This window comes from Phacochoerus africanus, chromosome 8 (genome assembly GCF_016906955.1).
Source record: "Phacochoerus africanus isolate WHEZ1 chromosome 8, ROS_Pafr_v1, whole genome shotgun sequence".
In the NCBI taxonomy this organism is placed as follows: domain Eukaryota; kingdom Metazoa; phylum Chordata; class Mammalia; order Artiodactyla; family Suidae; genus Phacochoerus; species Phacochoerus africanus.
This window is the reverse complement of record NC_062551.1, coordinates 164,847,657-164,874,974: the sequence shown is the minus strand read 5'-3', so window position 1 is coordinate 164,874,974 and position 27,318 is coordinate 164,847,657. Positions and strand designations below refer to the sequence as shown.

At 47.2% G+C, this 27,318-nt stretch overlaps 1 protein-coding gene across 1 annotated transcript in view; it reads left to right on the top strand.

Annotated features, from left to right (window-relative positions):
* The window catches only part of MAST2 (microtubule associated serine/threonine kinase 2), a 212,537-nt gene that overhangs the window by 162,149 nt on the left and 23,070 nt on the right, over positions 1 to 27,318 (top strand). Inside the window, 5 exon segments of the mRNA XM_047789211.1 lie at positions 3,619 to 3,710; positions 21,618 to 21,693; positions 24,795 to 24,815; positions 26,566 to 26,644; positions 26,885 to 27,039. Coding sequence (XP_047645167.1) covers positions 3,619 to 3,710; positions 21,618 to 21,693; positions 24,795 to 24,815; positions 26,566 to 26,644; positions 26,885 to 27,039 — 423 coding nt within the window.

The window sequence follows — 27,318 nt, the reverse complement described above, 5'->3', positions numbered from 1 at the left end:
AGTTTTTTAGGATGGAAGGAATGGGGAATTCCCGTCATGGCTCCGCGGTTAACGAACCCGACTGGCATCCATGAGGACGCAGCTTTGATCCCCGGCCTTGCTCAGTGGGTTAAGGATCCGGTGTTGCCGTGAGCTGTGGTGTAGACCACAGACGTGGCTCAGATCCTGCGTTGCTGTGGCTGTGGTGTAGGCCGGGAGCTACAGCTCCCAATTCAACCCCTAGCCTGGGAACCTCCATATGCTGTGGGTGTGACCCTAAAGAGGGGAAGAAAAAAAAAAAAGATAGAGGACTGACAGCATCTTTTTATGATGACGAGAATGATCCAGTAAGAAGTAGAAGTTCATGACATAGGAGGAGGACAGTGCAAGTACTGGTGAGTAGAGGGATTGACAGGAACGTGGTCCCTCCTTCTGCTGGTGTGGATGGGAAAGTCGATTTTATGGATATAGATTTGGGCTAATAGGTTTTTGTAGCAGGAGTGCATCGTACTTCTTTTTGCATTGTTTCTTTTCACCCCTAATTGAATAAAAAGCAGTCAGCAGATATAAGGGTAGGATTTGGGGAAGGAGTGCTGGAAGTTTGGGGAGAAATTGTCTTGGAGGGAGTGTATTTCCTAGATGGCTGTAGTATGGACTCACTTGATATTTATCATCGTAAACACACACACCAGCCTATATGATTTTGGATTTTTTTGGTCACCTCCAGCTGCCCATGTGTAGTTGCACAATAGGTGGAAAGTTGGATTTAAAAGGGTTGGGCTTTCACCAGGACTCTGGTGTCCGGGAGGAATAGCAAGGTTCCAGCTATAACTAGAATTTAAATTGAATATTGAGGAGTTCCCGTCGTGGCGCAGTGGTTAACGAATCCGACTAGGAACCATGAGGTTGCGGGTTGGGTCCCTGCCCTTGCTCAGTGGGTTAACGATCCGGCGTTGCCCTGAGCTGTGGTGTAGGTTGCAGACGCGGCTCGGATCCCGCGTTGCTGTGGCTCTGGCGTAGGCCGGTGGCTGCAGCTCCAATTAGACCCCTAGCCTGGGAACCTCCATATGCCGCGGGAGCGGCCCAAGAAATAGCAACAACCACAACAACAACAACAAAAGACAAAAGACAAAATAAAATAAAAAATAAATTGAATATTGAGAAGAAGGTAAGGATATGGTTTGTTGATAACAGAGTTCATGGAGGCCCAGCGTGTGTGAGCTTTTTTTAAAAGATCAAGGAGGAGCTCCCGTCGTGGCGCAGTGGTTAACAAATCCGAGCAGGAACCCTGAGGTTGCGGGTTTGATCCCTGGCCTCGCTCCATGGGTTAAGGATCCGGCGTCGCCGTGAGCTGTGGTGCAGGTCGCAGACGCGGCTCAGATCCTGCGGTGCTGTGGCTCTAGTGTAGGCCGGCGGCTACAGCTCCGACTCCACCCCTAGCCTGGGAACCTCCATGTGCCGCAGGAGCGGCCCAAGAAAAGGCAAAAAGACTAAATAAATAAATAAATAAATAAAAATAAAAGATCAAGGAGTGAAGGGACTCTGTGTCAAATCAGAAGGGACGGCTTGGGCGTTTGACGGTTAACGGGGGTCATAAGAGGCGCGAGACAGGATTAGATTAGTCCTGAGAGTTTCTCAGGGAAAAGTGCTTGTCATTTTCTAATTGCAGCCTTTTAAGGTTGGTCACAGCTCTCCCTGCAGCTTCTTGTCGCATCCCAGTAGTCCTCCATCACAGTCTACCATCTACCAGCCTACGGAGTCCGGCTGTGGCCTCATCCCCAGAGCTTCCACAGCCCACTTCTTTTCCTGTCCTTTTTCCTTCCTGCCGCCTACTCGACTTCTCTTCTGCTTCTTGAACCCTCTCTCCCGCTTTCTTCAGGGCACTGTTCACTCTCTTGTTCGTTGCTGCTTCCCTAAGCATCTAGAGCGGTGCCTGGGGCACAGCTGATGTTGAGTAAATATTTACTTGGATGAGTATAGAGGACGGGCCTCCTGAAGGCCTTCAAAAGATGGTCTGGGAAGTGCTGGTGTTTGTAGCGGGTGTGACGGCTTCAAGGTTACTCCTCAGAACTGGAGCGCTGGCTGCACGGGCCCTGAGGGCCCGAGGTCCAGATGGAGTCACTGCGTACACTCTGGCTTCTGGAGGGGCTGCCACTGATGAAGAAGAGGCGACTGGGCTGGGGAAGGCGGTCATGATGGCTGGTGCAAGGGGCTGGGCCCTCACAGTATGGCCGCCCCGAAGGGGCCTCAGGTACCAAGGAGGACCCTATTTTTTATTTTATTTTATTTTTTAAGGCCACACCTGGTGTGGCATACGGAAGTTCCCATGCTAGGGGTCAAATTGGAGCTGCGTCTGCCACCTGCACCACAGCTCACGGCAATACCAGATCCTTAACCCACTGAGCAGGGCTAGGGATCAAACTTGTGTCCTCATGGTAACTAGTTGGGTTCCTTTGCGCTGAGCCACAACGGAAACTCCAAAAGAAGACCCTAACGAAGTCCTCTCCAGCACCAACAAGTGGATAGTGGCTGCATCTGCCAAGAGACCAACAGTGCCACCATCTGGTTCTGGGTACACAGAGGCAAGACTCAGCAATGCCCTAGCTGTGGAACCTCTTGCAAGCTGGTGCCCTACCAGCTGGCCCACGGAGCCCCTGCAGTAACTCACTCAGATGTATTGTAAAGACTAGTCATTACAGCGGCTCCTCCTCCCATAAAAAATGAATGAATGAATGAATGAATGAATGAATAAAAGATGGGCTAACTTTCAGAAAATTTATACACACTTTTCAGTAGCAGATATAGCATGAAATGGCTTTTCATCATGATTTGGCTTTCTACAAACAGCCACAGGAAAAAGCTCAGGTGTTAAAATGTGAAGAAAAGCCAAACTTTACAGAAGGAACCCAGGCCTATTCTGAAGTTTATGGTGAAATAAGAATATTTTTCCTTGTCTTTTTAGACGGCATCTGTGGCATATGGAGATTCCCAGGCTACGGGTGATATTGGAGCTGTAGCCGCTGGCCTACACCACAGCCACAGCAATGCCATATTCTTAACCCACTGAGCGAGGCCAGGGATTGAGTCTGCATCCTCATGGATGCTAGTCAGATTCATTTCCTCTGACCCACAGCAGGAACTCCTTGTTGTTGTTTTTGAAGAATATTGCTTAATTCACTGATTAAGCGGTTTTAAAAAATAGATTTTATAGATTAAGTTAATAGTTTCATTTTTTTTGCAAGATTAATTTTTATGAGATATGAGAGTATTTATGACTTTGGTGTTTTGTTTTCTGAATCCAGTTCTCAGTGGTCATTCTTCATTACACACCGTTTAAGACATGGTTGTTTCCTTTAAGGAACTCTGTGTATTTGCTCGGGGGAGCAAAACCTACACATTAAAAAAGTGCCGTGGCAATACAAGATAAAAATCAAGACAGATGAAAGCGATTCCAAGACGGGACACGGTGATTTGTGAAATCTCACTGTACAAACAGTAATTGCTGAGCCAGTTCAGTTTAAAGTGTTGTACTGCCCAGCTCATGGACTGCTGTCACTCTTGGGCTCCTTACTAGCCGTTTGGGTTCTCTGGGCCCATGACGCAGCCCTGTTGTAACTGACATTTGTGTTTTCATTGCAGTTGTCGGACAAGTAACCGCAAGAGTTTGATTGTGACCTCTAGCACGTCCCCTACACTCCCGCGACCCCACTCACCACTCCATGGCCACACAGGTGAGTGCTTGGAGGTGAAGGAAGGTGGAATGAAAGAGTGGTCACAGATGCCCAGTTTCTTTCCTTACTTCTCAGCTTGTGTGATTCAGCATATCACATTGTCCCTTCACTTGGCAGAGCCCTTGGGCATGCTTTTTGTGGGAGACTGTGTTCTGTCTATTTTTGACTCTTAGTCATTTCTTGCCTTGACCTGTCAACATCGCCTTTGGGCTTGTGCGTATCCTGGGTCCACCACCTCTGTTCTAGTGCGTGGAGAATGTGTGGTGACTCCAGGCATCTGGGGCCATGTGATGAGGGCTCCAGCAGCATTTTGTCCTACCACGCCCAGGAGTCAGGGCCCACGGAGATGGTATTCTGCCTCATGCGACTCTTAATAACTCCCTCTGTTAGAACAGGAGGCAGCAAAGTGAGAGGCGTGTTCGTTTCACAGTGACGTTGATTTCACGTATTGGAATTGAAGCAAATGATCTCATGTCTTCAGGCTCTGCTTCATCTGGAATGTGGGCTCCTCCAGGCAGCGTAAGGCCGGACTAAGGAATGTATAAGAATTATGAGGTAGGGGAGTTCCCGTCGTGGCGCAGTGGTTAACGAATCCGACTAGGAACCATGAGGTTGCGGGTTGGGTCCCTGCCCTTGCTCAGGGGGTTAATGATCCAGCGTTGCCGTGAGCTGTGGTGTAGGTTGCAGATGCGGCTCGGATCCCGCGTTGTTGTGGCTCTGGCGTAGGCCGGTGGCTACGGCTCCGATTCGACCCCTAGCCTGGGAACCTCTATATGCCGCAGGAGCAGCCCAAGAAATGGCAAAAAGACAAAAAAAAAAGAATTATGAGGTAGGAGTTCCTGTTGTGGCTCAGAGGTTAACGAATCCGACTAGGAACCATGAGGTTGCGGGTTCGGTCCCTGGCCTTGCTCAGTGGGTTAAGGATCTGGCGTTGCCATGAGCTGTGGTGTAGGTTGCCGACTCGGCTCAGATCCCGTGTTGCTGTGGCTGTGGTGTAGGCCGGTGGCTACACCTCTGATTCGACCCCTAGCCTGGGAACCTCTATATGCCACAGGTGTGGCCCTAGAAAAGGCAAAAAAAAAGGAATTTGAGGTAGAAGACCTAATTTGAGTTAGGCATGTCTTTTGGTCTGGGCATGTATTCTTACATCCCAGGGGAGCCAGACCAGGAGCCTCAGCTTTGCTGAAGGTGTTGTTGCTTGGCTACACTGTTCACTGCTCTACTTTTTACAGTGGAAGTTCCAGACCTGGAGATAATGGAAACAGAGCAGACTTGGAACCATAGAAAGTCATTGCTCCCTGTGTTTGGTAGTCTGCAGGCCTTATCTATCTATGGGCAATAAAAAGATACCCAAGTAATGAAACGGTATAGCATTAAACCAAATAAGACAGGCCTGTTCCACTTCAGTCTGTCTCCTTGCTCACAGTTGACTGTCTTTGGAGGGAGGAAGTGAGAATGCATGTGGAATAGTTGTTTAAGCACCCTGAGGGAGTTCCCGTCGTGGCCCAGTGGAGACGAATCCGACTAGGAACCATGAGGTTGCGGGTTCGATCCCTGGCCTTGCTCAGTGGGTTATGGATCCGGTGTTGTGATTCAACCTGGGAACCTCCATATGCTGCAGGTGTGGCCCTAAAAAGCCAAAAAAAAAGGGGGGGGGGGGACGACACCCTGGGAGTCGGGTGATTATGAAACTTATCTTTGTCCTTGGGAGAAGGGTCTCACTTTACTCAGATCCAGCATGGCCCTTCTCCAAGAATCACATCAAACCAAACTGCCTCACGTCACCAAGACCCCAGGGAGACCCAGGGGACTGGAGACCTACTTGGCTTTTAAAGCAAAGCTCTCGTCATGCATAGATACTTCCCCCCTCGCCCAGACTGGCTGGGTTATGTGGTAGCTCACATGGTGCATTCTAGCCATGAACTTTCTAAAGACTTCGCCTGTATCTGACCTGGCCTTTTCATGTGTCAGAGTGGATTTAGCACGTCTAGACCGTGAACATAGTTTCACAACTGTAATGTGAGCACCTGGCAGTGATTGCTACTGGCCACCTCGCTCTGACATGATTATCTGTCTGTTTGGATTCCTGACGGAGTTTGGGACTAAATCTTTTCTGCTTAAGGAGCTTTGATTGAGCGCATCATCTGGCCTTTTCGGCCTGCCCGGGTCTGTGACTCTGCTTTGTAATAGGTATAACACGCTTGGTACTCCACACGTGTCAGCTGTATCATCATTATCATTTCTCCTTAAATCACTGCAGAAATTCTAGGCAGGCCTCAGACCCAGGGAGGAAGAATTGGTTTAAAAGCCCTTTTTGTGGCCATAGCCTCTATGCTTAACCAGATGCTGCGAAAGGCAGCACTAATTGTTCCTTACTGAGCAAACCTTGTTATCAGATTCTCGAATCTTACACCTTTTGATATGTGGGTCCACAGGATATTCTAAGACTTGTTATTTTCACTTTGAAGTTTGGAATTTGTTAGAAAATATGGGGCCTGTTGAATTGAAAGTAGGTTCGTTTATTCTGTACAGTTCAGTTCAATATTAAATATTATAGATTATAACTACAGTAAGGTCAGTTCAGGAGGCACTTACTAAGCCTTTCTGGGAATGGAACCTTCCTAGTCCATTGTTTTGCTTTTTTTAATTTAATAAACTGTGTTTTAGAGTAGTTTTGTTTTTGTTTTTGTTTTTGACTGTACTCATGGCATATGGAAGTTCCCAGGCCAGGAATAGAATCCAAGCCACAGCTGCAGCAACACCAGATCCTTAACTCACTGAACTGGGCCAGGGATCAAACCTGTGCCTCAGCAGCAACCCCACTGCAGAGACAATGCCAGGTCATTAGCCTGCTGTGCCACAGTGGGAACTCCTAGAGCAGTTTTATTTTTATTTATTTATTTATCTAAAACGCTGGATCCTTAACTCACTGAGCAGGGCCAGGGATTGAACCCGCATCCTCATGGATCCTAGTCGGGCTCACTACCACTGAGCCATAACAGGAACTCCTAAGGTGATTCTTGATATAGTTGGATTAGTATCTACCATATTTGCTACTGTTTTCCTTTTTTGCCTTGGTCTTTTTTCCTATTTTTCTCTTCTACCCTTTTTCTCTCTTTCGTGGTTTTTAGTAGAGCATTTTATATGATTCCATATTCTCTCCTTTGTTAGCATATCAGTTGTACTTTCCTTTTTGTATGTGTTTTTTAAATTAATTAATTAATTTTTGTCTTTTTAGGACCACACCAGCAGCATATGGAAGTTGCCAGGCTAGGGGTCAGATTGGAGCTACAGCTGCCAGCCTATACCACAGCCACAGCAACACGGGATCCAAGCCGAGTCTGAGACCTACACCATGGCTAATAGCAATGCTGGATACTTAACCCTCTGAGCGGGGCCGGGAATTGAACCCACATCCTCATGGATATTAGTCAGGTTTGTTACCGCTGAGCCACAATGGGAACTCCTTGTGTATGTTTTAGGGTCTGCAATGTACATTTACAGATAATCCAAGCCCATTTTCAGATAACATTCTATTGCTTCACAGGTCTTGTAAATACCTTATAATAGCAAACAATCCTAATTCTTCCCTGCTCTCGTTTGTATGATTGCAGGCTTTCATTTTACTTACCCCTAAGCATATAAAATAGACACATAAAAATACCTACTTGAATACATTTTTGCTGTTCTTATTTTGAATAATCTGTTATCTGTTAAATCAGTTAAGAATATAAAACATCAAAGTTTTCGTTTTGCCTTCGCTTATTCCATCTCTAATGCTTTTCCTTTATGTAGATCCACGTTCCTGATCTGTATCATTTGCCTTCTCTCAGAACTTTTAACAGTCTTTATAAGGCAGGTCTGCTGGCAACAGATTCCCTCAGTTTTTGTTTGTCTGAGAAAGTCTTCATTTCCCCTTCACTTTTGAAGGGTAATATCGCAGGGCACAGAATTTTAGGTTAGTTGGTTTTTTGTTTTTTTGTTTTTTCTCTCAACTCCCTTGTTTGCAGAGTGTCTGAGAAACAGAATATAATTTTTATCTTTTCCTTCTCTATACGTAAGATGTTTTTTCCCTCTGGTTTCTTTCAGGATTTTTTCATTATCTTTGATTTTTCTCAAAGTTTGAATGTGATATGCCTACATGTACTTTTTTTCACATTGAATCCTTCTTGGTGTTCTCTGAGCTTCCTGAATCTGTGGTTTGGTGTCTGACATTAATGTGGGGAAATTATTGGTCATTATTGTTTCAAATATTTCGTCTGGGGAGTTCCCGTTGTGGCTCAGCAGGTTAAGAACCTGACTAGTATCCAAGAGGATGTGGGTTCAATCCCTGGCCTCGCTTGGTGGGTTAAGGATCCAGCGTTGCCTCAAGCTGCAGTGTAGGTTGCAGATGCGGCTCAGATCCTCCGTTGCTGTGGCTGTGGTGTAGGCCAGCAGCTGTAGCTCTGATTCAACCACTAGCCCTGGAACTTCCATATGCTGCAGGTGTGGCCCTAAAAAGAAAAAAAAAAAATTTCTATTTCTCCTGCTATTTCCATTACATGTGTCTTTCCTAGTTGTTCTCGTAGTTCTTGGATATTCTCTTCTATTAATTTCAGTCCTTTCCCCCCCCCTTTCCTTTTTAGTTTTTCGAGTTCTGGTATCATATCCTTAAGGTCAGAGATTCTTTTCTCACCTGGGTCAGTTCCATTAATGAGCTTTTCAAAGACACTTTAAATTCTATTACAGTGCTTTTGACCTCTAGCATTTCTGCTGCTTTCTTCACATTTCTCTCTCTCTGCTTATGTTAGCCATCTGTTCTCGCTGTTGTCTATTTTTTCCGTCAAAGCCCTTAGCATATTAATCATAGGTTCCTTTTTTTTAAAAAAAAAATCTTGCTCTGTTAATTCCCACATTCCTATCACATCTGACTGGTTCTGCTGCTTGTTCAGTCTCTTTGGACTGTGTTTTTTGCCTTTCAGGATGCCTCCTAGTTTGGGTTGAAAGGCAGCCGTGGGGTACTGGGTAAAAGAAGTGCTATAACTAGGCCTCGAGCAGCGCGGCGGTGAGGCGTCGGCGTGGCTGAGTGCCCTGTCGTCCTCCGTCTCTCGGGGAGCCTGTGCCTTGGACTGTGAACATACACTGCCCTGAGTTCTCCTCCAGCCCTGGGTGCGATGGGGCTGGAAGCGGCTGGAGTGCGCCGTCTCCCTCTCCCAGGTCGGGTGGGCTCTGGTCAAACCCCAGAAGGCGACGCTCTGGTGAAAGAGTTTCTCCGGAGGGCGGGCCTTGTTAAGAAGCGAGGAATGCCCACGCATTCCAGAATGGTCCCTTTACCCCTCTCCCTGCTAGAAGCGTGAGGGGAGTTTTCTCAGACCTTCCCTCGGAGGCTCCGGCAGGAGTCCTGTAGGTGAAACTCCAGGTAGTGGGGGGCCCCCGCCGTGACTGCACCCCTGGGGGTTTTTAACTCTCAAAGCTGTGTACGCCGAGCCTCTGGCAGTTCATGGATCACAGTTCAGGTTTCCCTGCCTTGGTGCTGCTGCCCGGGTAGTCTGCTCCTGGGTTTCTGCTGGGTTACGTTGTGATTCTCTGCATCTCTCTCTCTCTCTCTCTCTCTCTCTCTCTCTCATTTTGGGAGCAGTGGTTTGCCCTGGGACTTCCCTTCTCTGACAGTTCTGAGAGTTTGCTTTTTGGTTTGTTCAGCTTTTTACTTGTTGATAGGATGCAGCAGCACTTCCAAACTCCTGATGTGCCAGACCGTAAATGGGAAGTTAGTTCATTTATTTTTATTACCTGTAGCGTATTATGTTGTGTAACAATTTACACATTAATTTTCTTATTGATGGATAGTAGATCAGTCTGGGCCTAATCAGGTGACCACGCAGTGATTTAAACAGCTGAAGTTTAATAGAATTATTAACTCTGACAATAAAAGAGTAACTTCAAGATGGAAAGGAACCTGATAAGGGTGCCATAGAGCTGAGGAAAAGATACTCAGGAGAGAACAAACCTGGTAAGAAGGCTCTCTACACTGAATTCAGACTTCCTCTGAACTAGATTCAGACCCTTTTGGAGAAGACATGGTTGTAGCCCCCTGGAGGCTGTCGACATGTGCTGGCTGGCCCAGGCCAAGGCTCATCCAGTCACTGGGCAATCAGGAAGCAGCCCTCTGGAGCACTGGCACGTCAGCTAGCATCCGAGCCTGCACAGAGAGTAGGAGACGTGGAGTGTATTATATCCCTTGGGAACGAGGTGGAAGACGAAGCTAGGGGGCAGGGGTTGAGTGCACCAGACAAGCGGAGGGAGTCAGGACTGGTGTGGGCATGCCTGGGGCATTCAGCAGCCTTGCAGGGAGGGCTGTGGAAAGTGATCGCAGGTCAGGTCAGGGATGCAAGATTGCCAGGATGCGACTAGGTCAGAGCCCCCCTGCCTGTCCTCACTGCCTCACTCCTGACTGCAAGGAAGGGAGACTCTTCCTTCTACATCATCCCTCCAGCGCCCTCTACCGAGAAAGCTTAACATTGTGTTCACTATACAGGAAATGCCTAAAGGAATTCTCTCTACGGCAGAGCGGGTATTAATGGCTGAATTTGGAGTTGAGAGATATTAAATTGGTAACTAGCACAGACATTTAGATTGTTTTAAATTTTTCCCTATTAGAGTCAATGTTGCCCAAAATATCCTTTCTCGTGTTCTTTTCGAATATATGTATAAAGATTGTCTGAAAATCATATGTAGGCATGAACTTGCTGGTTCATGTTTTCAGAATAAGATTAACAGATCAGTGAGAATGCATATTTATATGGTACTTGTTAGATATCATCTGATTTTAAACTAGTATATTGGGACCAGAAGTACTGTCTTCCTTAAGCCCTGAGCCCTGTCTTCCAGGGTCCGGAGCAAAATCCCTGGTAAGCCTCCTCTCTTTACTCCCTAACCCTTGCAGCCCCCTAACCTCTATCTGCCTTGAATCCTCTGAAGCTAATTTCGTTATCCTGTATCCCCGTTTATGTCAGCCACCATAGGAAGCCCAGGTAGTCACCCCTTCTGTCTCCTACATTCTTTTTCTTTTTCTTTTCTTTATTCTTTTTCCTTTTTCAGCTGAATATGGAAGTGCCTAAGCCAGGAATCGAATCTGAGCTGGAGCTGCCAACTAGGCAACCGCTGCAGCAATGCAAAGTTTAACAGATTCTTAACCCAATGATCTGGGCTGGGAATCGAACCAGTGCCTCCACAGAGATAAGCAGGATCATTAACCCACTGCACCACAGTGGGAACTCCCCATCTCCTACATTCTTAGTTCCTGTAAATCTCCAAATATTCCCTGTTTGACTCTTTCTCATCCCTCACTGACTCTTGAAACTCTTCCAGTGTACCTTCTGGAATTCATAGTCTATCATCAGCAAAATCTCCTATATGCTCAGTCCTTTTCCTTTTTCTTTTTATGGCTGAACCTGCAGCATATGGAAGTTCCCGGGCAAGGTGTCAAACTGGAGCTGCAGCTGAGGCCCACTCCACAGCCATGGCAACACCAGATCCCAGCCGCATTGGTGACCTACACTGCAGGTTATGGCAACATCAGATCCTTAACCCACTGAACAAGGCCAAGGATCCAACTTGCATCCTTACAGAGAAAATGTCAAGTCCTTAACCCAGTGAGCCGCAACAGGAACTCCTATGCTCAGTCTTCTGATGAAATCCTAGGGGAGAGCGAAGGGTTAGAACAGTGTCTGCAGCCCTCTTAAATGTTAACTCTTACCTCTGACCTCTCTCATGACCTCCTACCATTGAGCTTGAAAGGAAGGGTAGATGTCTCGCTTGTCTTTTCATTATTCTCCCTCTCTTCTTCCTAATTTCCCAAAGCTTTGAATATTATACTATTAAATTATGTCACTTACTCCCCATCATTGCAGCTATAAATACCTTAATTCTTGACTCACTTTTACTCTTGGGTTCTAACTCCTCTGTTATTTATTTATTTTTGGTCTTTTTAGGGCCGCTTCCACGGCATATGGAGAGTCCCAGGCCTGCGCCAGAGCCACAGCAACGCAGGATCCAAGCCATGTCTGCGACCTGCACCACAGCTCACGGCAACGCTGGGTCCTTCACCCGCTGAGCAAGGCCAAGGATTGAACCGCAGCCTCGCGGTTCCTAGTGGGATTCATTTCTGCCGCGCCACGACGGGAGCTGCTCCTCCATTAGTCTTAACAGTTTCAGGACATTGACGTTGAGGATCTTTTTGCTTCTTAGGACTTGGAGTTCACTGAATGCCCACTGTCCAGTGCGCGTCTCCTCCACGCCACTTCAGTCTCATGCTACCTGGACCGATCCAGACTCTAGACCTTGTCTCCATAATTTTAGTTTCATTCTCTCTGCTCTCCAAACACTATCCCAGTCTTTCTCCCTTGTGCCATCTAGAAACTTCATCCCCCGAAAGCAGTCATTTGGTTCCAGGAACCCTTACGTCTGTTGTTTGAAATGCCTTTTAGACCCCGGTGTGGACAAGTCGCTGATCAGTCTTGACTTTAAGAGGGAAGTAGAGCTGGAAGGTGCCTGGAAGAGAAAGTGAAGAACCAGCAGGATCCCCACTCCGCCTTCAGGCCGTGGGGGACGGAGGGCGTGTGAAAGCAAGCTGTCCTCACTCGGTCAGGTCCCCCGGTTCGTCAAGGGCTCTCCTACATTGATGTCCAGGGTGCTTGGAAATACGAGAGGAAAGATGCGCTGGCATTTGCAAGGCCAGTCAGAAGCCCTGGCCAATGTCAAGATGTAAGGGGTGTTAGAAATGGAGAAAAGGTAGGAATATGGAAACATTAATGAGATCAAATCGGCAGGGTTGGTACTGATTGTCTCCAGATTTCCTGGTTGGGTGACTAATGAGCAGTGATATCCTTAACTTAAATAAGGAATATCAAAGAGAAGACTTAAGGGAAGGAGAAGGAAGACCCCAGAAGCAAATCCATACACGTATGGACACTTGGTTTATGACAGAGATGACACTGGGACAGCTGGATCTCCACATGGAGAAATCGAAAGGCTTACCTTCCTTCACAAAAAACAGTTCTAGGTGAATTGTAGACTTTTTTATCAGCTTCAGTAGGTATAATGGACAAATAAAAGTGTAAGATATTTAGGAGTTCCTGTCGTGGTGCAGTGGGTTAATGACCCAGCTTGTCCCTTTTGGTGGCACCAGTTCGATCGCAGGCCTGGTGCAGTGGGTAAAGGAGCTGGCATTGCTGTAGCTGCAACCTAGGTCACACCTGCAGCTTAAGTTCCTCCCCCCTGGAACTTCCATGTGCCATGGGTGTGGCCAAAAAAATAATCGTGAAATATTTGAAGTTTACACATGACAATTCGGTATACATGGATTATAGATTTAAATCTAAAAGCAAAACACTAAACTTTTGGAAGGTATATGGCAGAACATCTTCATTTTTTTAAACAAAGAACATGAAGGTGTTGCAACAGAACAAAGGGTGGGAAAAAATGTAATTGTAATGTATGCATGTAAGGATAACTTGATCCCCTTGCTGTACAGTGGGAAAAAAAAAAAGTAAAAAAAAAAAGAACATGAAGGGAAAGGGTGAGACATTTGACCACATTGAAATTAAGAATTTCTAGTCACCAAAAGATACCATGAAAAGTCAAGCCATACAATGGGAGAAGATAATTATGACACTTAAAACTGACAAAGGGCTTGGGTTCAGAACTTTTGAAGAACTCCAGGAGTTCCCTGGTGGTGCCTGGGTCGGTGGAGGAGGGGGAAACACCTCCAGTAAGTCAATAAAAAGATAGTACAATTGAAAAAAGGGCCAAGAAGTTCCTGTCATGGCTCTGCAAAAATGAATCCGACTAGGAACCATGAGGTTTCAGGTTCGATCCCTGGCCTCGCTCAGTGGGTTAAGGATCAGCATTGCCATGAGCTGTGGTGTAGGTTGTAGACGCGGCTCGGATCCGGCATGGCTGTGGCTGTGGCATAGGCTGGCAGCCTCAGCTCCGATTAGACCCCTAGCCTGGAAACCTCCATGTGCCTCAGGTGCAGCCCTAAAAAAAAAAAAAAGAAAGAAAGAAAGAAAAAGAAAAAAATGGCCAAGAGATTTGAACTGGCAATTCACAAAAGCAACCTAAATGGCCAGTGAATATACAAGATACTTTAATCTCATTGGTATCTCTGGAAATGCAAAATAAAATCACAGCAAAATACCATTATATGACCATCAAACATGGCTTAAATTAAAATAAAACCAAGTATAGATAGGTATGCGAAACACTGCGAATACTTAAGTACCACTGGTGGAACTATAAATTGTTTGAAAAAAACGGTCTGGCGCTTTCTCAGGTAAAGTTTGAAAACAGATAAACTGGAGCACAAGAGGTCACGTATTTTGTGATTCCATTTCCAGAAGATGTCCGGATGGGCAGTTCCACAGGAACAGAAGGGTCAGTGGTCGCCAGGGCCTTCGGGAGGGAGTGTGAGGAGTGACTGCTAACAGGTCGTTTCTTTTTTGCGTGATAAAGAAATGCTCTGGAAATAGGTAGTGGTGCTGGTTGCACAACTGCGCCGGTACGCTACAACGGCCGCACTGTGCACGTTACAGTGGCGAATTTTATGGTGTGTGGATTATATCTCAACTTTTTATTTTTATTTTTTTAGAGCAGCACCCATGGCATATAGAGGTTCCAAGGTTAGGGGTCCAAACGGAACTACAGCTGCTGGCCTACGCCACAGCCACAGCAACGTGGGATCCGAGCCATGTCTGTGACCTACACCACTGCTCATGGCAACACCACATCCTTAACCCACTGAGCGAGGGTAGGGATCGAACCGGTAACCTCACGGTTACTAATTGGATTACTTTCCGGTGTGCCACCATGGGAACTCCTGTATCTCAGTTTTTTAAATTGAAGAACTAAACTGAAGTATCTAAAGATACATACTTAGTTGATAAAGCTATAAGGAAATGATTGCTGTAAAAGTCAGGGCAGTGGTTTCGTTTGCTGGGGTGGGGAGGGTTTGGGTGGGAAGATGACCTGTTGTTAACCCGGATGGTGTTTGTGCAGGTGCTTTTGCTATAGAATCGTGTTTCTCTATAGCCAGTTAAACTGGAAATGAAGCAACTGGTTAAAGGCCAACTGACTGCTCCCTGTTCTGTTTGTGTATATGTGTTGTTATAATTTGTGTCTCTGGGATGGATGAACATTTGTCTTTGAACTATTTCTTTTCAACCGTTAAACTGCTTGGTAGAGTTGAGAAGGTCTGCTTTTTCCGGGTTGCTAGGTTTTCTACTAGATTTTTTGTCCTGTTGAACTATTTCTAGCTGTTTTTAAGGAAAAGTTCTTTTCAATGATAGGATTTTTCTGGAGTCAGAACTTGTGACTATTAAGTCGTAAGAAGGGTCAACTTACATATTTTCTTGAAAATGTTACTATTCTACCATCCTGATCTTCCTTCAAAAGACGACCAATTCAAATGATTGATTTTATTGTCACGGTCTTCATAATAGTAGTGTTTTTGGCCTCTTGGTAAAATGACTGTTGGAAAAATTAGAGAGAACACAGTAAAGGCAGCATAGACTTCTTCGGCCACAGTTTCTGTGTGATGTGCAGTTTCCCTGGTCTTAATCCCAGGTTCCTGTCACAGAGCTTCTAAAACCCTGGCATTTCCTGAGTGATAGTGTCTTTGTGGTTGCTGCTGAGGCAACTCATGGTGGCCCCCTGTAGCGTCAGAATGGTGGCTGGTCACCAGGAAAACCAACCACATGATTAGAAAATTGGGGCTTTAGTCCAGCCCAACCTCCTGGGGAGGAGACAGGAGCTGGAGATTGAGTTCACTTGTGTTGCCAGTGATTTAATGAGTTATGCGGGTGGCGGGGGTGGGGGGGGTAGGAAACTCCCATGAAAACTGTAGACACTGAAGCTCAGAGCAGAGTTTCCTGGTTGGTGAACACATTTATCTACTGGGAGGGCCAGGGGTCTAGATTCTACAAGGAGGGGGCACAGCAGCTCTGCATTCATTCCCGACTTCACCCCTGTACACACTTTCTAGTAAAACTGTAATGATACATAGAACACTTTCTGAGTTCTGTGAGTCATTCGAGTGAATTATTGCAGCTGGAAACCTCCGAATTTATAGTCACTATAGGTCAGAAGTACAAGCACCTCCCTCCTCCCACGGTTTATGGCTGAAGCAGGAAGTGAGGCAGACTCGCTAAGGACTTTGCCCTTAACCTGTTGGTTCTGCGCTAACTCCGTGTGGTTGGTGTCGGAACTGAATTGCAGTACACCTAGTTAGTGTCAGAAGCGTACCTTTTGAAAACTGTTTTGGAGCCTGACCTGTTGGGAGGAGTGCTTTTATAATCTGTTATGTCATCAGCTTCCAGGTAGTAGGAATGCATCATTATTTACTCCTGAATCACAGACGGTTTTTGCCAAAGATTACAATCACACACATACAGATCTGTTTTTGGCTCTGTCCTGGCAACTACCCCATAACTTGGAAGCCAGTTTCCTCTCTCTGATGTTGGCCATATTTGGTATGTTAGACGTGGAGTTGTGAACCAGCTGTAGAACATTCTAGTGAGCAAATGTATAAATCTCAATAGCCGACGAAGTAGCAAGTACTTACCTCCCTGACACTGGAATAAAGATGTACCATATGTTGCCCTTAATTCTGGTAGATGCCATCAAGGGTTTGAAAACAGGCAGAGGGGAAAGAGGACATACTCAGTTGTTAAGACTCAGAAGAAGCCTTTTATACAGAAGCTGTTATTAACTAATTCCGGGTGAATGCGGTCTGAATTTACTATGGCTTTCTGAAGGCCTTAATCACCTTGCCTTTGACTGACTTATTGAAGAAACCCCCTAATTCCTTTCCTCTTTCTACTCAGTCTACTAAATTTTGAAGCTGGACTTTTTCTTTTTTTTTTTTTTGCCTTTTAGGGCCACACCCGCGGCATATGGAGGTTCCCAGGCTAGGGGTCGAATCGGAGCTGTAGCTGCCGGCCTATGCCACAGCCATAGCAACGTGGCATCTGAGCTGCGACTGCGACCTACACCACAGCTCACGACAATGCCAGATCCTTAACCCACTGAGCAGGGCCAGGGATTGAACCCACAACCTCATGGTTCCTAGTCAGGTTCGTTTCTGCTGTGCCACAGTGGGAACTCCAAAGCTGGGCATTTTTTCTGATTGCTTTGTACCTTTCTACTACTTAGAATTTTCAAATAGCAGCATTCACCACAGTGGTTCTCTAAAAGCTGATGTACTTGGGTGTGAGGGGAAAATATAAAGACTGCTTACTTTTTATCATGAAAAATGATGATTAAATTAAAGTTTACTAGGGAGTTCCCATTGTGGCTCAGTAGTAACAAACCCAACTAGCATTCATGGAGATGCAGGTTAGATCCATGGCCTCACTTGTGGATTAAGCAGGATCTGCCGTTGCTGTGTCTGTGGGGTAGGCCGGCCACTTCAGCTTTGATTTGACTCCTAGCCTGGGAACTTTCTTTCTTTTTTTTTTTTTTTTTTTGTCTTTTTAGGGTTGTACCCTCGGGATATGGAGGTTCCCAGGCTTAGGGTCGAATTGGAGCTATAGCTGCTGGCCTACACCACAGCCACAGCAACCCCAGATCTGAGCCACATCTGCGACCTACACCACAGCTCACGGCAACGCTGGATCCTTAACCCACGGAGCGAGGCCAGGGATCGAACCTGCAACCTCATGGCTCCTAGTCGGGTTCATTTCCGCTGCACCACGACAGGAACTCGCTGGGAACTTTCATATGCCACGAGTACAGCCCTAAAAAGACCCCAGAAAACCCCCACAGGCTTTGCTGTACTCATTAGATCCATTTGTCAGACTGTGTCTGAATTTGTACCTAACATCACGGACACCGTGTGGTGTTCCATTGTACACCCGCAGTCTGTCGTTCCCTTCGGCGTGCTGCCGCATGCCACAGCTCACAGGTGAATTGTTACAATTCCTTCTAAAACGGTGTTGAGGGACTTTTGGAAAGTTGGGTTTAAGAGGGAAATTTACTGGTTGTCTCGTGGCAAGTTACTTAAAAGGTTAGACTAAGTGATGTAATGCAGTTTCCTTTTAAACACGTCGAAGTGTTCCAAATTTGCCGACCTTTTTTGTGCTAACAAATGATTTTTAGTAGGATACTGCCTAGGAGATATTTGAGAGGGTCCGGGAAGGCAAATACCCTTGGTCTATTCCTTCAGGGTGAAAGTGACATTTTAACAATGAATGAAAAAGTGGCTGCATTTTGAAAGAAGTTTGTGCCAGAGAGAGAGCATTTTGAAAATGGATATTTTGAAAGGTTCCCATCTGTATGTGTTTTTATTGACCAAAATGATGCCACCTATTGAAACAGGTAAATTATTTACCACTTTTTAAAAACATTGGAAATAGAATATTCCTTATCTTCCAAGTTCAATAGATTTTGAATCACTTGTTTAAAAAAAAAAGACGCATCTTTCCATTATTTTCCAAGAAAAACTGCTCAATGTCACAGAAGGTAGAAATTTTTTATCACCCTCTGGGTGGAACTGAAAGACGAGTAGCATGATGGGGTTTCTGCTCCGAGGCAACGGGCTAATCATCCAGCTTGTCTCTGTGGAGGATGCTGGCTTGATCCCGGACCTGGCTCTGTGGGTTGAGGATCTGGCGTTACGGCAGCAGTAGGTCGCAGCTCCAGCTCAGATTGGCTCCCTGGCCCAGGAACTTCTGTATGCTGCACTGCGGTGCGGCTGTAAACGAAAAAAAAAAAAACCAAGTATCATGATCTAAAAAACAGAGCCATTAATACACTTCTTTGATTGGAAGCTATGCGTCTTGGTGAGGTTTATTTTCCATCTATAGTAAAACCAATCACAAAATCTAAATTTAAAAACCCAACTGTGAAAGAGCTAAGATTTCTAAAAACGTGAACCATCTTCAGTCATAACACACTCAAAAAGAGTGAAAAGTGGTATAACATGAATGAACTAAACACATTTTCATTTTTAAAATATTTGTTTTAAAGCATACATTTTGATAACTTTTGACATATATGTACCCCTGTGGAATGAGTACCACTATTGAAACAGTACCTATATCCATCATGGCCCACAGTCCCCACGTGTCCATTTACAGTTCCTTCCGTCTCCAGGCAACCATTGATCTGCGTTCTGTCACTTACAGATTGGTCTGAATTTTATAGAATTTTAATCTAATTGGATTCGCACGGTATGTACTCTTTTTCTGGTCTGGCTTCTTGTCCTTTGCATTTCCGGGTGAATTTTAAAAGCAGCTTGTCCCAAAGGCAGCCGGCGGGAAGGCTGTGCGTGCGTGAGGCAGGCAATACAGAGAACATCTCTGTACCTTCTGCTCATTTTTGCTGTAAACCTAAAACTGCTCTAGAAATAGTCTTAACTTTTTTTAAGGCAGCTGGGATTTTGATTTGGATTATTCGGAACCTGTCCATCAGTTAAGGGAAAACTGACATCTTGGCAGTCCTGAATCTTCTTACACGTGGGATATTTCCCCATTTATTCAAACCGTCTTTAATTTCTCTTGGCACTGATTTGTATGGCTCTGATGCATCTTTTGTCAGGTTTACCTCTTAAGCATTCCATATTTTTAATGCAGTAAGTGGTATCATTTTTATTTTCAATTTCTGGTTATTGCTAACATGTGGAAATACAATAGATTTTTGTATGTTGACCTTATATCCTGCAGCCTTGCTAAAATTGCCTGTTTTGAGTAGCATTATTATAGATTCTGTCACATAGACAATCTATGAATAGAGGTGATTTCCAATCACCAATTTCCAATCGAGGTGATTTTTATTCTCTTTATTGCCTTATTTCATTCACTGGGTCCTCCGGTACAGCTCTGAATGGAAACAGCCATAGCATTATCATCCTTGCCTCATTTCTGATCTTAGAGCATTTTGTCTTCACCATTAAGGAAATGTTAACTATAGGTTTGTCATAGATGCCACTTAACAATTTAAGAATGTTTTCTTCTGTTCCTAGTTTGGAGAAAATTAGGTTGTTGGTTACTCAATTTGTAATATTTGAAACTAGGTTATTGGTTACTGAATTTTTGTCAAATGCTTTTTTGTGTCCAGTGTGATGATATAATGTTTTTTCTTTGTTGGCCTATTAATATAGTGGGGTTTACTGATTGATTTTTGCAGATTTTATTTTTTATTTTTTTTTTTATCTAGACTCCATGGAGAGCAGGCACTGAAAGTTTTACATGTGGGACCCTCCCAGACCTCACAAGTCTCTTTTTTGGCTGGTTCTTTTCTTTCTTTTTAGGGCTGCACCTTCGGCATATGGAAGTTCCCAGGCTGGGGGGGTCAAATCAGCTGCAGCTGCCGGCGTAGCCACAGCCCCAGCAACGGAGGAATGAGGCCGCGTTCGTCATCTCTGCCACAGCTTGTGGCAACGCTGGATCCTTAACCCACTGATCGAGGCCAGGGATCGAACCCAAATCCTCATGGACACTAGTCAGGTTCTTAGCCCACTGGGCCACATAAGGAACTCTTTGATTCTTTCAAGTCCTGCCTAAGGAGACAGCTCCTCCTCGTCACTTTTCTCACACCCTGCTGGCATGTGCTAGCCAGGAGGTGGAAGCAGCTTGTAGGCAGTAGCCCTGGACCCCAAGTACGAGAGACCCAGAGTGGGTACTCGGTTGAGAGCAGATCTACCGCGGAGGGTTGTGCACCTCACCAGGGCTCCCAGTCAAGGAAGGGGACGAGCAGAGCTGAAAATGCCCGTTCTTCAGTAGTTCTGCCAAAGAGAGTGTTTTTGAATAATTGATATGGAGGTGCTGCGTCGGGTGGGGGTGGGAGTGGGGCATTGTTTGAGAGGCTGGTTTTTCCAAGATCCGTACAGAAAGACAGTATGTGCTATCCACACCTGTTAAATGGAGATAACGAGAAACAATTGGCAGCTTTATGGCACTTGGAACATTCATAGCCTGTATAGAAAATAAACCATCCAAGGAGGAGCCAGGGCATAATGCGGAACTACCAGGTCCCTGGGGAGCTACAGCTCCACACAGCCAGTGTTGGTTCATAGAGGTGAGCACGGAAGTGGGGAGGTGGCCAGGGACCGGCAGACTGGTCAGCGTGCCGGAGTAAGGTGCTTTCTTCACCACGGCCTTCTGGGTAGAAACGTTGACAGCTTCTGCCAGCTCAGGGCTCCTACATGCCAGCCCTCAGCTGGAAGGTAGCCCAGAGAAGTGTGGCAGGCTTAGGTTTGAGAGTCGTTGTCCCTAGCACAAAGATGAAGTCCAGTTTGGTTCAAAGTGTCTGAGCTATAAATTTGCACATTTTAGGGGACATGTGAAAAGTAATACAGAGATGGAGATAATTACTGCACTGAAGAGGGTGGGCGTGCCCTGCGGCGTGGGGGCCTTGTGTGTGGCCTGTTGAAGGAGCACTGCTTATCCGGAGTCCCCACTTCCCCTTCAGCACACATATTTCTGCGTGAGCCCCTTGTTAGCAGTGTGCAGAGATGTGTGTGCAAGAGACCTTCAGACCACGAGTCCCATTGCGCTTTGAGAAATGGGTGAGCTTTTGGCCGTGCCAGCTGTGCTGGAAGAGTTCAAGCCTTTGGGAAGTTGGGTTAACTTGAGAAGGCAGATTGAAACCTGAGGTGTTCCTAGGAGGGCAGGAAATTATCAAGGTGCTGCTAAATCTAGAACAGATGCCTGAGAAACATAGATGGTTCCAGATAACTTGGGAACAAGGGAGACGCCTCTGAGCTGCCAGACTCTCTCTGCAAAGAGAGACTCATTAAACTGACGACGGGCCTGGAAACACAACCTCATGTGCTGATTGCCCGTCTCGGGCCTGATTTCTTCCCCAGGTTGTCATCTCAGCCCTCCTCAGAAGCAGACCTCACAGAGGCTTCTTTTCCTTCCCTCCCCACAGGCAGCAGTCCTTTGGACAGCCCCCGGAATTTCTCTCCAAGCGCACCTGCTCACTTTTCCTTCGTTCCTGCCCGTAGGTAAGTTAAGAGAACAGTTCCTCTCTGGTGAACACGTGTGACCCTCGCGTGAGGTCAGTGGAACGGCTGCCCTTCCGAGAGTGACTTGGTCCACAACCGTCGAAGTCCCTGCCCTGCTTTCCTCACCCGGGTCACAGTCGCTTCATTTCACGTTTGCTTGCCAGACACCTAGGTGTCTGCCTGTGGATGTTCAAATGGGCAAGAAGATGGTGGAAGTGGATTTATTTCATTTTATTTATTTTACGATCCTGAGCGCAAGCCCCTGGTCTGCAGGGGGTGCTCCCAACATCACACGCTCCGCGAGGGCCAGCCTAGAGCGAGGGATGAGAAAATGGGCTCTCCTGCCAGGAGGACCCAAGTCAGCTAGTTCCAGGGAGCTGGAAGGGGCCATTCGTGCCTTCCAGGAGGCATACCCGGTCTCCACTTCGCCTCCCATGAATTTCAAAAGATGTGGTGTGTCGCAGAGCCATGCTTGCATTCCTCAGCTCTCACTCCTTTCTGGAAGTGATCTAAACTGATCTCCGGCATGTGGTAGCAAACCTGGCGGCTCAGCCCATTGCCAAGCTCTGACCGGGCCTCTGGAGGAGCACTGAGCTGATGGACCGGAGTCCAACCAAACCACACCCCAAGGCTTCATATATAAATGATTTACTTTTCAGGATAGCTCAAAAATTATTTCGTGGCCGAGTTCTCGTTCTTTGATTTTTATTTTTATTTTAAAAAATCTTCTTGGGTAGAGTCAGCCTTTGGCATGCAGACCTCCAGAAAAATCATGGCTCCAGATTTAGAGCCTCTAGTGGATAGAGTGCCGTTTGAGACTGCATATTATGGATATATGCAGTTTGAGACCTGAGCAGTTTCTGTACTCAAGACTACCTTTAAAAAAGAGATAACAGGAGTTCCCTTTGTGGCTCAGTGATTGGCAAATCCGACTGGGAACCATGAGGTGGTGGGTTCGATCCCTGGCCTTGCTCAGTGGATTGACCATCTGGCATTGCCGTGAGCTGTGGTGTAGGTTGCAGACGTGGCTCGGATCCCGCGTTGCTGTGGCTCTGGCGTAGGCCGGTGGCTACAGCTCCGATTCGACCCCTAGCCTGGGAACCTCCATATGCCGAGAGAGCGGCCCAATAAATGGAAAAAAGACAAAAAAAAAAAAAAAGGGAGAGATAACAGAAAAAGAACAAAATTCCTGAAATAGCATTAACTCAGTTATTCAAATGACGACAGAGAAGAAATCCACCCCCTTCGTCTCCAGGAGTCTGTGTAGCTGAAAAGGATGTGGACAGATTGGGAGAAGTTTGACGGCTGACTTGGGTGCCCCCCGCCCGACCCAAATGCCTTGTTCAAAACACATATTACCAAGAGTTCCCACTGTGGTGCAGTGGGTTAAAGATGCAGCGTTGCCGAAGCTGCGGCTCAGATTCAATTTAAAAAAAAAAAAAAAAAGCATACATGTACCATCAGAGTGTGTCCCGTGGACTCACCTCTCCTACCCTGTGTAACTTCCAGTTAGCTAACAAGAATCCAGGTTGGAATTCTTATACGATGTGAATATGCTGGGTGTGTGTATTTGTTTTTCCAGCCCAGCTGGAACGTCTGATTTCGCCCAGACTTCCTGCCTTGATTGTGTGTAAACTGCAGCCTCAGATGGGGTCTGAGCTGAGACAGCAAGACTTGGGACCAGTCTCTCTAAGTGGCATCGAGTCATCTCCCTTTGTTCTGTAAATATTCACTGAGCACCCAGTGAGCCCGGGCACTCTCCTAGGTGCTTAGTTATGTAGAGTGGTAACACAATAGAGAGAGCCCGAACTTTTAGAAACTTGGTAGTCTTTGTTCTCTTTGAAGGAATGCTGTTCCCTCAGGTCTTCGCTTAGTTAAGCCATTCTTGTCTTTATTTCTCATCTTAAATGTCAGCTCCCCAGAGGCCTTCCCTGAATTTTTTTCCCTGAATTTTTCTTTTTTTTTTTTTTGGCTGCACCTGTAGCCTGTGGAAGTTCCTGGGCCAGAGATCAAAGCTGAGCCACAGCAGTGACCACACTGAATCTTTAGCTCCTAGGCTGCCCGGAAATTCCTTTGCCTCAGTAGTTTTGACTCAGGGTTGGTTGACTCTGCAGATTCGACACCCCAGGGCTATCGAGGGCTGACTGTATTTTCTTATTTGTTTGTTTTCTACCTGCCCTCAGCCAGGATCAAAGCACCTTTAACAGAGATGCTTTAATCTGTTAAAGACTGTGTGTACTGGTATGAAGTGTGCACTCCCTCCGTGCGTACTGACTGAATGGGCGGTGGGGAGGAGTAATGGACGAGAAAACAAACAGATAGGTACAACCTGTGACAAGCACGTGACCTGCCTGAATGCACAGGAGGGCGCTCAGGCTGGAGAGTCTATGCCGCTGGTCACGTAAGGCCTCAGAAGGACTGGCTTTTAAGCTGACCTGAAGAATAAGGAATCTGGCACCATGGGGATGAGGGCACAGGTGTGTAGACCAATCCAGGCAGAGGGAATAGCACGTTCTTTTGCTACCCTTGTGTCTGCTTCATTCTCTGTACCTTAGGAGCGGGATCAGCTCGGGGTTTCAGGGCCTGTCGTTACCATTGAGAGCCACACAGGTCTGTGCCAGGCGGCATGAAGTTTGAGTTACATGAGTGGAGCACAGAACCCTGGGCTGTCGCCTTACCAGCATCGTAGGAAAAGCAGCTCGCTCCTGCTGGGGGTGGGTGGGGGCAGAGAGGACGACGTCAACGCTGCCAAACAGGGTGCTCAGGAAGGGCGTTTCTCAGCACTGAAGTCAGGCTTGGGCTTTATAGCATCACATTAGTTTGGAATATCACACAAAAGGCAGATTTAATGAAACGCATATGGAAGATCCTGGGCCAGGGATTGAATCCGAGCCACAGCTGTGCCAACGCCAGATCCTTAGCCTGCTACGCCCCAGCAGGAACTCCAGGATAGCCCCATTAGTTGTACAGTTTCACGTCTGACTTCCACATATTCCTAAACAAGTTTGCCTCTGCCAAGCTAGAGCAAATGCCAGGTTCAAGCAGATCAGCCTCTGTGGTTTTCTTCGGTTCTCACTTTCATGTGTGTCTTTTCACTACAGCCATGGCCACAGAGCAGACAGGTAATAGCCGACGCGACGGGGAGAGGGGCTGGGAGACCGCTATGCATGGCCAGACAGTGTGGTTTGTGGGTTGTGCTTGGTGAGAACTGGCTGTGATGAGTCTTCTCCGACTGCGGGTGTGAATGTTCGGCCTTTCATGTCTAGCAAAGAGGCCCTAAGGGAGCCCCTCTACCTGCTGGAACCAAGGCTCTGTGCTCATATGCTTGGAGGCAGGACCGATGGACAGTTCTAGGCCTCTGAGCGCGGGGACAGACCACTCTCGTTGCCGCAGCGCCACGCAGCCCCCAGTGGAATGACCAGGCGGAGGAGATGCAGGTGTCCTGTAGCAGAGCTTCTGGTGGTCCCTGCTCTCAGTTTACAGAAGAGTGGCTGTCATGCAGTTGGTTTCCGTGTCTGTATGAAGGCGGGAAATCCACTACGGAGAAGTGTATTTGACAGGGTTTGGGAAATGCCTCCCTGAGTGAGACTAGTCCCATCTTGGCTGAGCTCCTTTTCCTGGGATTGGCTTGCTTCCGTGCGTAGAGCTCTCAGAGCCAACAGGGCGATCAGACAGAATATCGTGTTTGTGCAGCCTCCTGGCCATTCCTCTGCCTCAGAGACTGGGTTCCAGCAGAACGGGCGGCCGGGGCGCATGAAGTTGAGTCTTGTGCATGCGGCATGCATCCCGGCTCTCCCTCCCAGAAACCACAGGGAAAGCTGCTCCGTGCTGGCGGGGGTGGGACGAGTGCTTCTGACCGGAAGAGGAGCCCTGGCAAGACTGAGCCCTCTTTCTCCTTCTTCCTCTCTGCACCCACACCCTCCTTAACTGTGAAGCCTGGGACAGTTTACCCAGGTCTCCAGGCCTTAATGTTGTCTCTGAAGATTGAGCGACTCGAACTTAACTTCTAAAGGGCCTCCACTGCCAGCGTTGTAAGGTTCTGCAGTTTTTCTCTTACTTAGCGCAGGCGAAGTAGGCCCACGCAGCGCAGGAAAGCACGCTTGTGTGACAACAGACCCCGCAGTCCAGGATAGGATCACTTGTCCCTGTTATCAAAGCTTCAGACCAGACACCTGCTTGATCTTCCTTCTCCACAGCGAAGCAAATCACTGTGCTCTCTGTGGAGAGAGCTGTAGGGGGCATCCTCTCAAGAGCAGCAGGAAGCCTGCCGCAAAGTCTCATGCACAGCCAAGGCTCTGCCACCTCACTCCTCTTGGATAAGGTTGCTGTCGCTCTTTGGCAAGCCTTCTCAAAGACTGGATTTATGAGTGCTGGTGGGTCCTGGGCAGCCTTTGGCTGTTTGCCATTTCTTGATTCATCCTTAGACTCAGGTGGTTGTTCCACTTCTTCCTGGTTGTCAACCCCGTGGCCTGGGCAACGCCAAAGGCCCTTCAAATGGAGCCTTCAAAAAGCAAAAGAGGATTTTAGTGGCAGTTCTCTCCTTGTGCTGATGCCTTTACCTGGAGTCCTCTGTCCTTGCTGAAAGTGGATAAATTGAGAGTATAAAGATTTTTTTCTAAAACCATAGCATCGTATAACAGATAGACTTATTTCAAGTCACGGACTCTTTCTCGTCAGAAACGTCTGTCTTTGCAGTGGTAAACACACAGCAATAGGCCCCATGTAGGAGAGAGATACGAAAGCACCAACTGTCTCGAGACAAAGAAGAGCCTTTGTGAACCAACGGCCCAACAAAAGCTGATGCAAAAACAGGCAGGTCCTGGGCTCGGGCAGGGTCAGGTGGGAACAGCCTAACACGCTTTTCGTTCGTAGGACGGATGGACGGCGCTGGTCTTTGGCCTCTTTGCCTTCTTCGGGCTACGGAACCAACACTCCCAGCTCCACTGTCTCAGTAAGCAGCCAGATCTGTGGCCGTACCTCCTCCTTCCCTGCAGGTTATTGCTCCCTGTCCCTGCGGTGTGCCCAAGTCATTCTCAGCTTTTCCTCCAAAGCCAGAGATTGCTGGGGCACAAGGCCCCATGGGGAGACTTCGGGCTTACGCTGACTGGGGAGCCCCGGGCCGCTTTTAGTCCCTGCTCCTGGACTGCCTCCGACAGGTCTGTAATGCCTTCTTTCAACACTGTCCCTCCAGTCATCATGCTCCTCGCAGGAAAAGCTGCACCAGTTGCCCTTCCAGCCCACAGCCGACGAGCTGCACTTTCTGACGAAGCATTTCAGCACAGAGAGCGTCCCGGATGAGGAGGGCCGGCAGTCCCCGGCCCTGCGGCCCCGCTCCCGCAGCCTCAGGTGAGGGCGCCTCGACCTGCCGCCCAGGTGCCGTGGAGCTTCTCTGCACAGCACAGGAGTCAGCAAACGCATCCCTTAAAGGGCAGCACACGTAGAAAAGAACGTATGCTTTCTTAGACCGTCTCAGGCAGCCGCTGTTGTACAAAATCACCCGCAGACATTACGTAAACTTTCTAAAAGCAGGCAGCGGGCCAGACTTGGTCTGCGAGCCATAGTCTGCCCACCCGGGCATAGCACATGGGCACAAGCGAACGAGTCAAGTCTAGTGATGCTCAGACA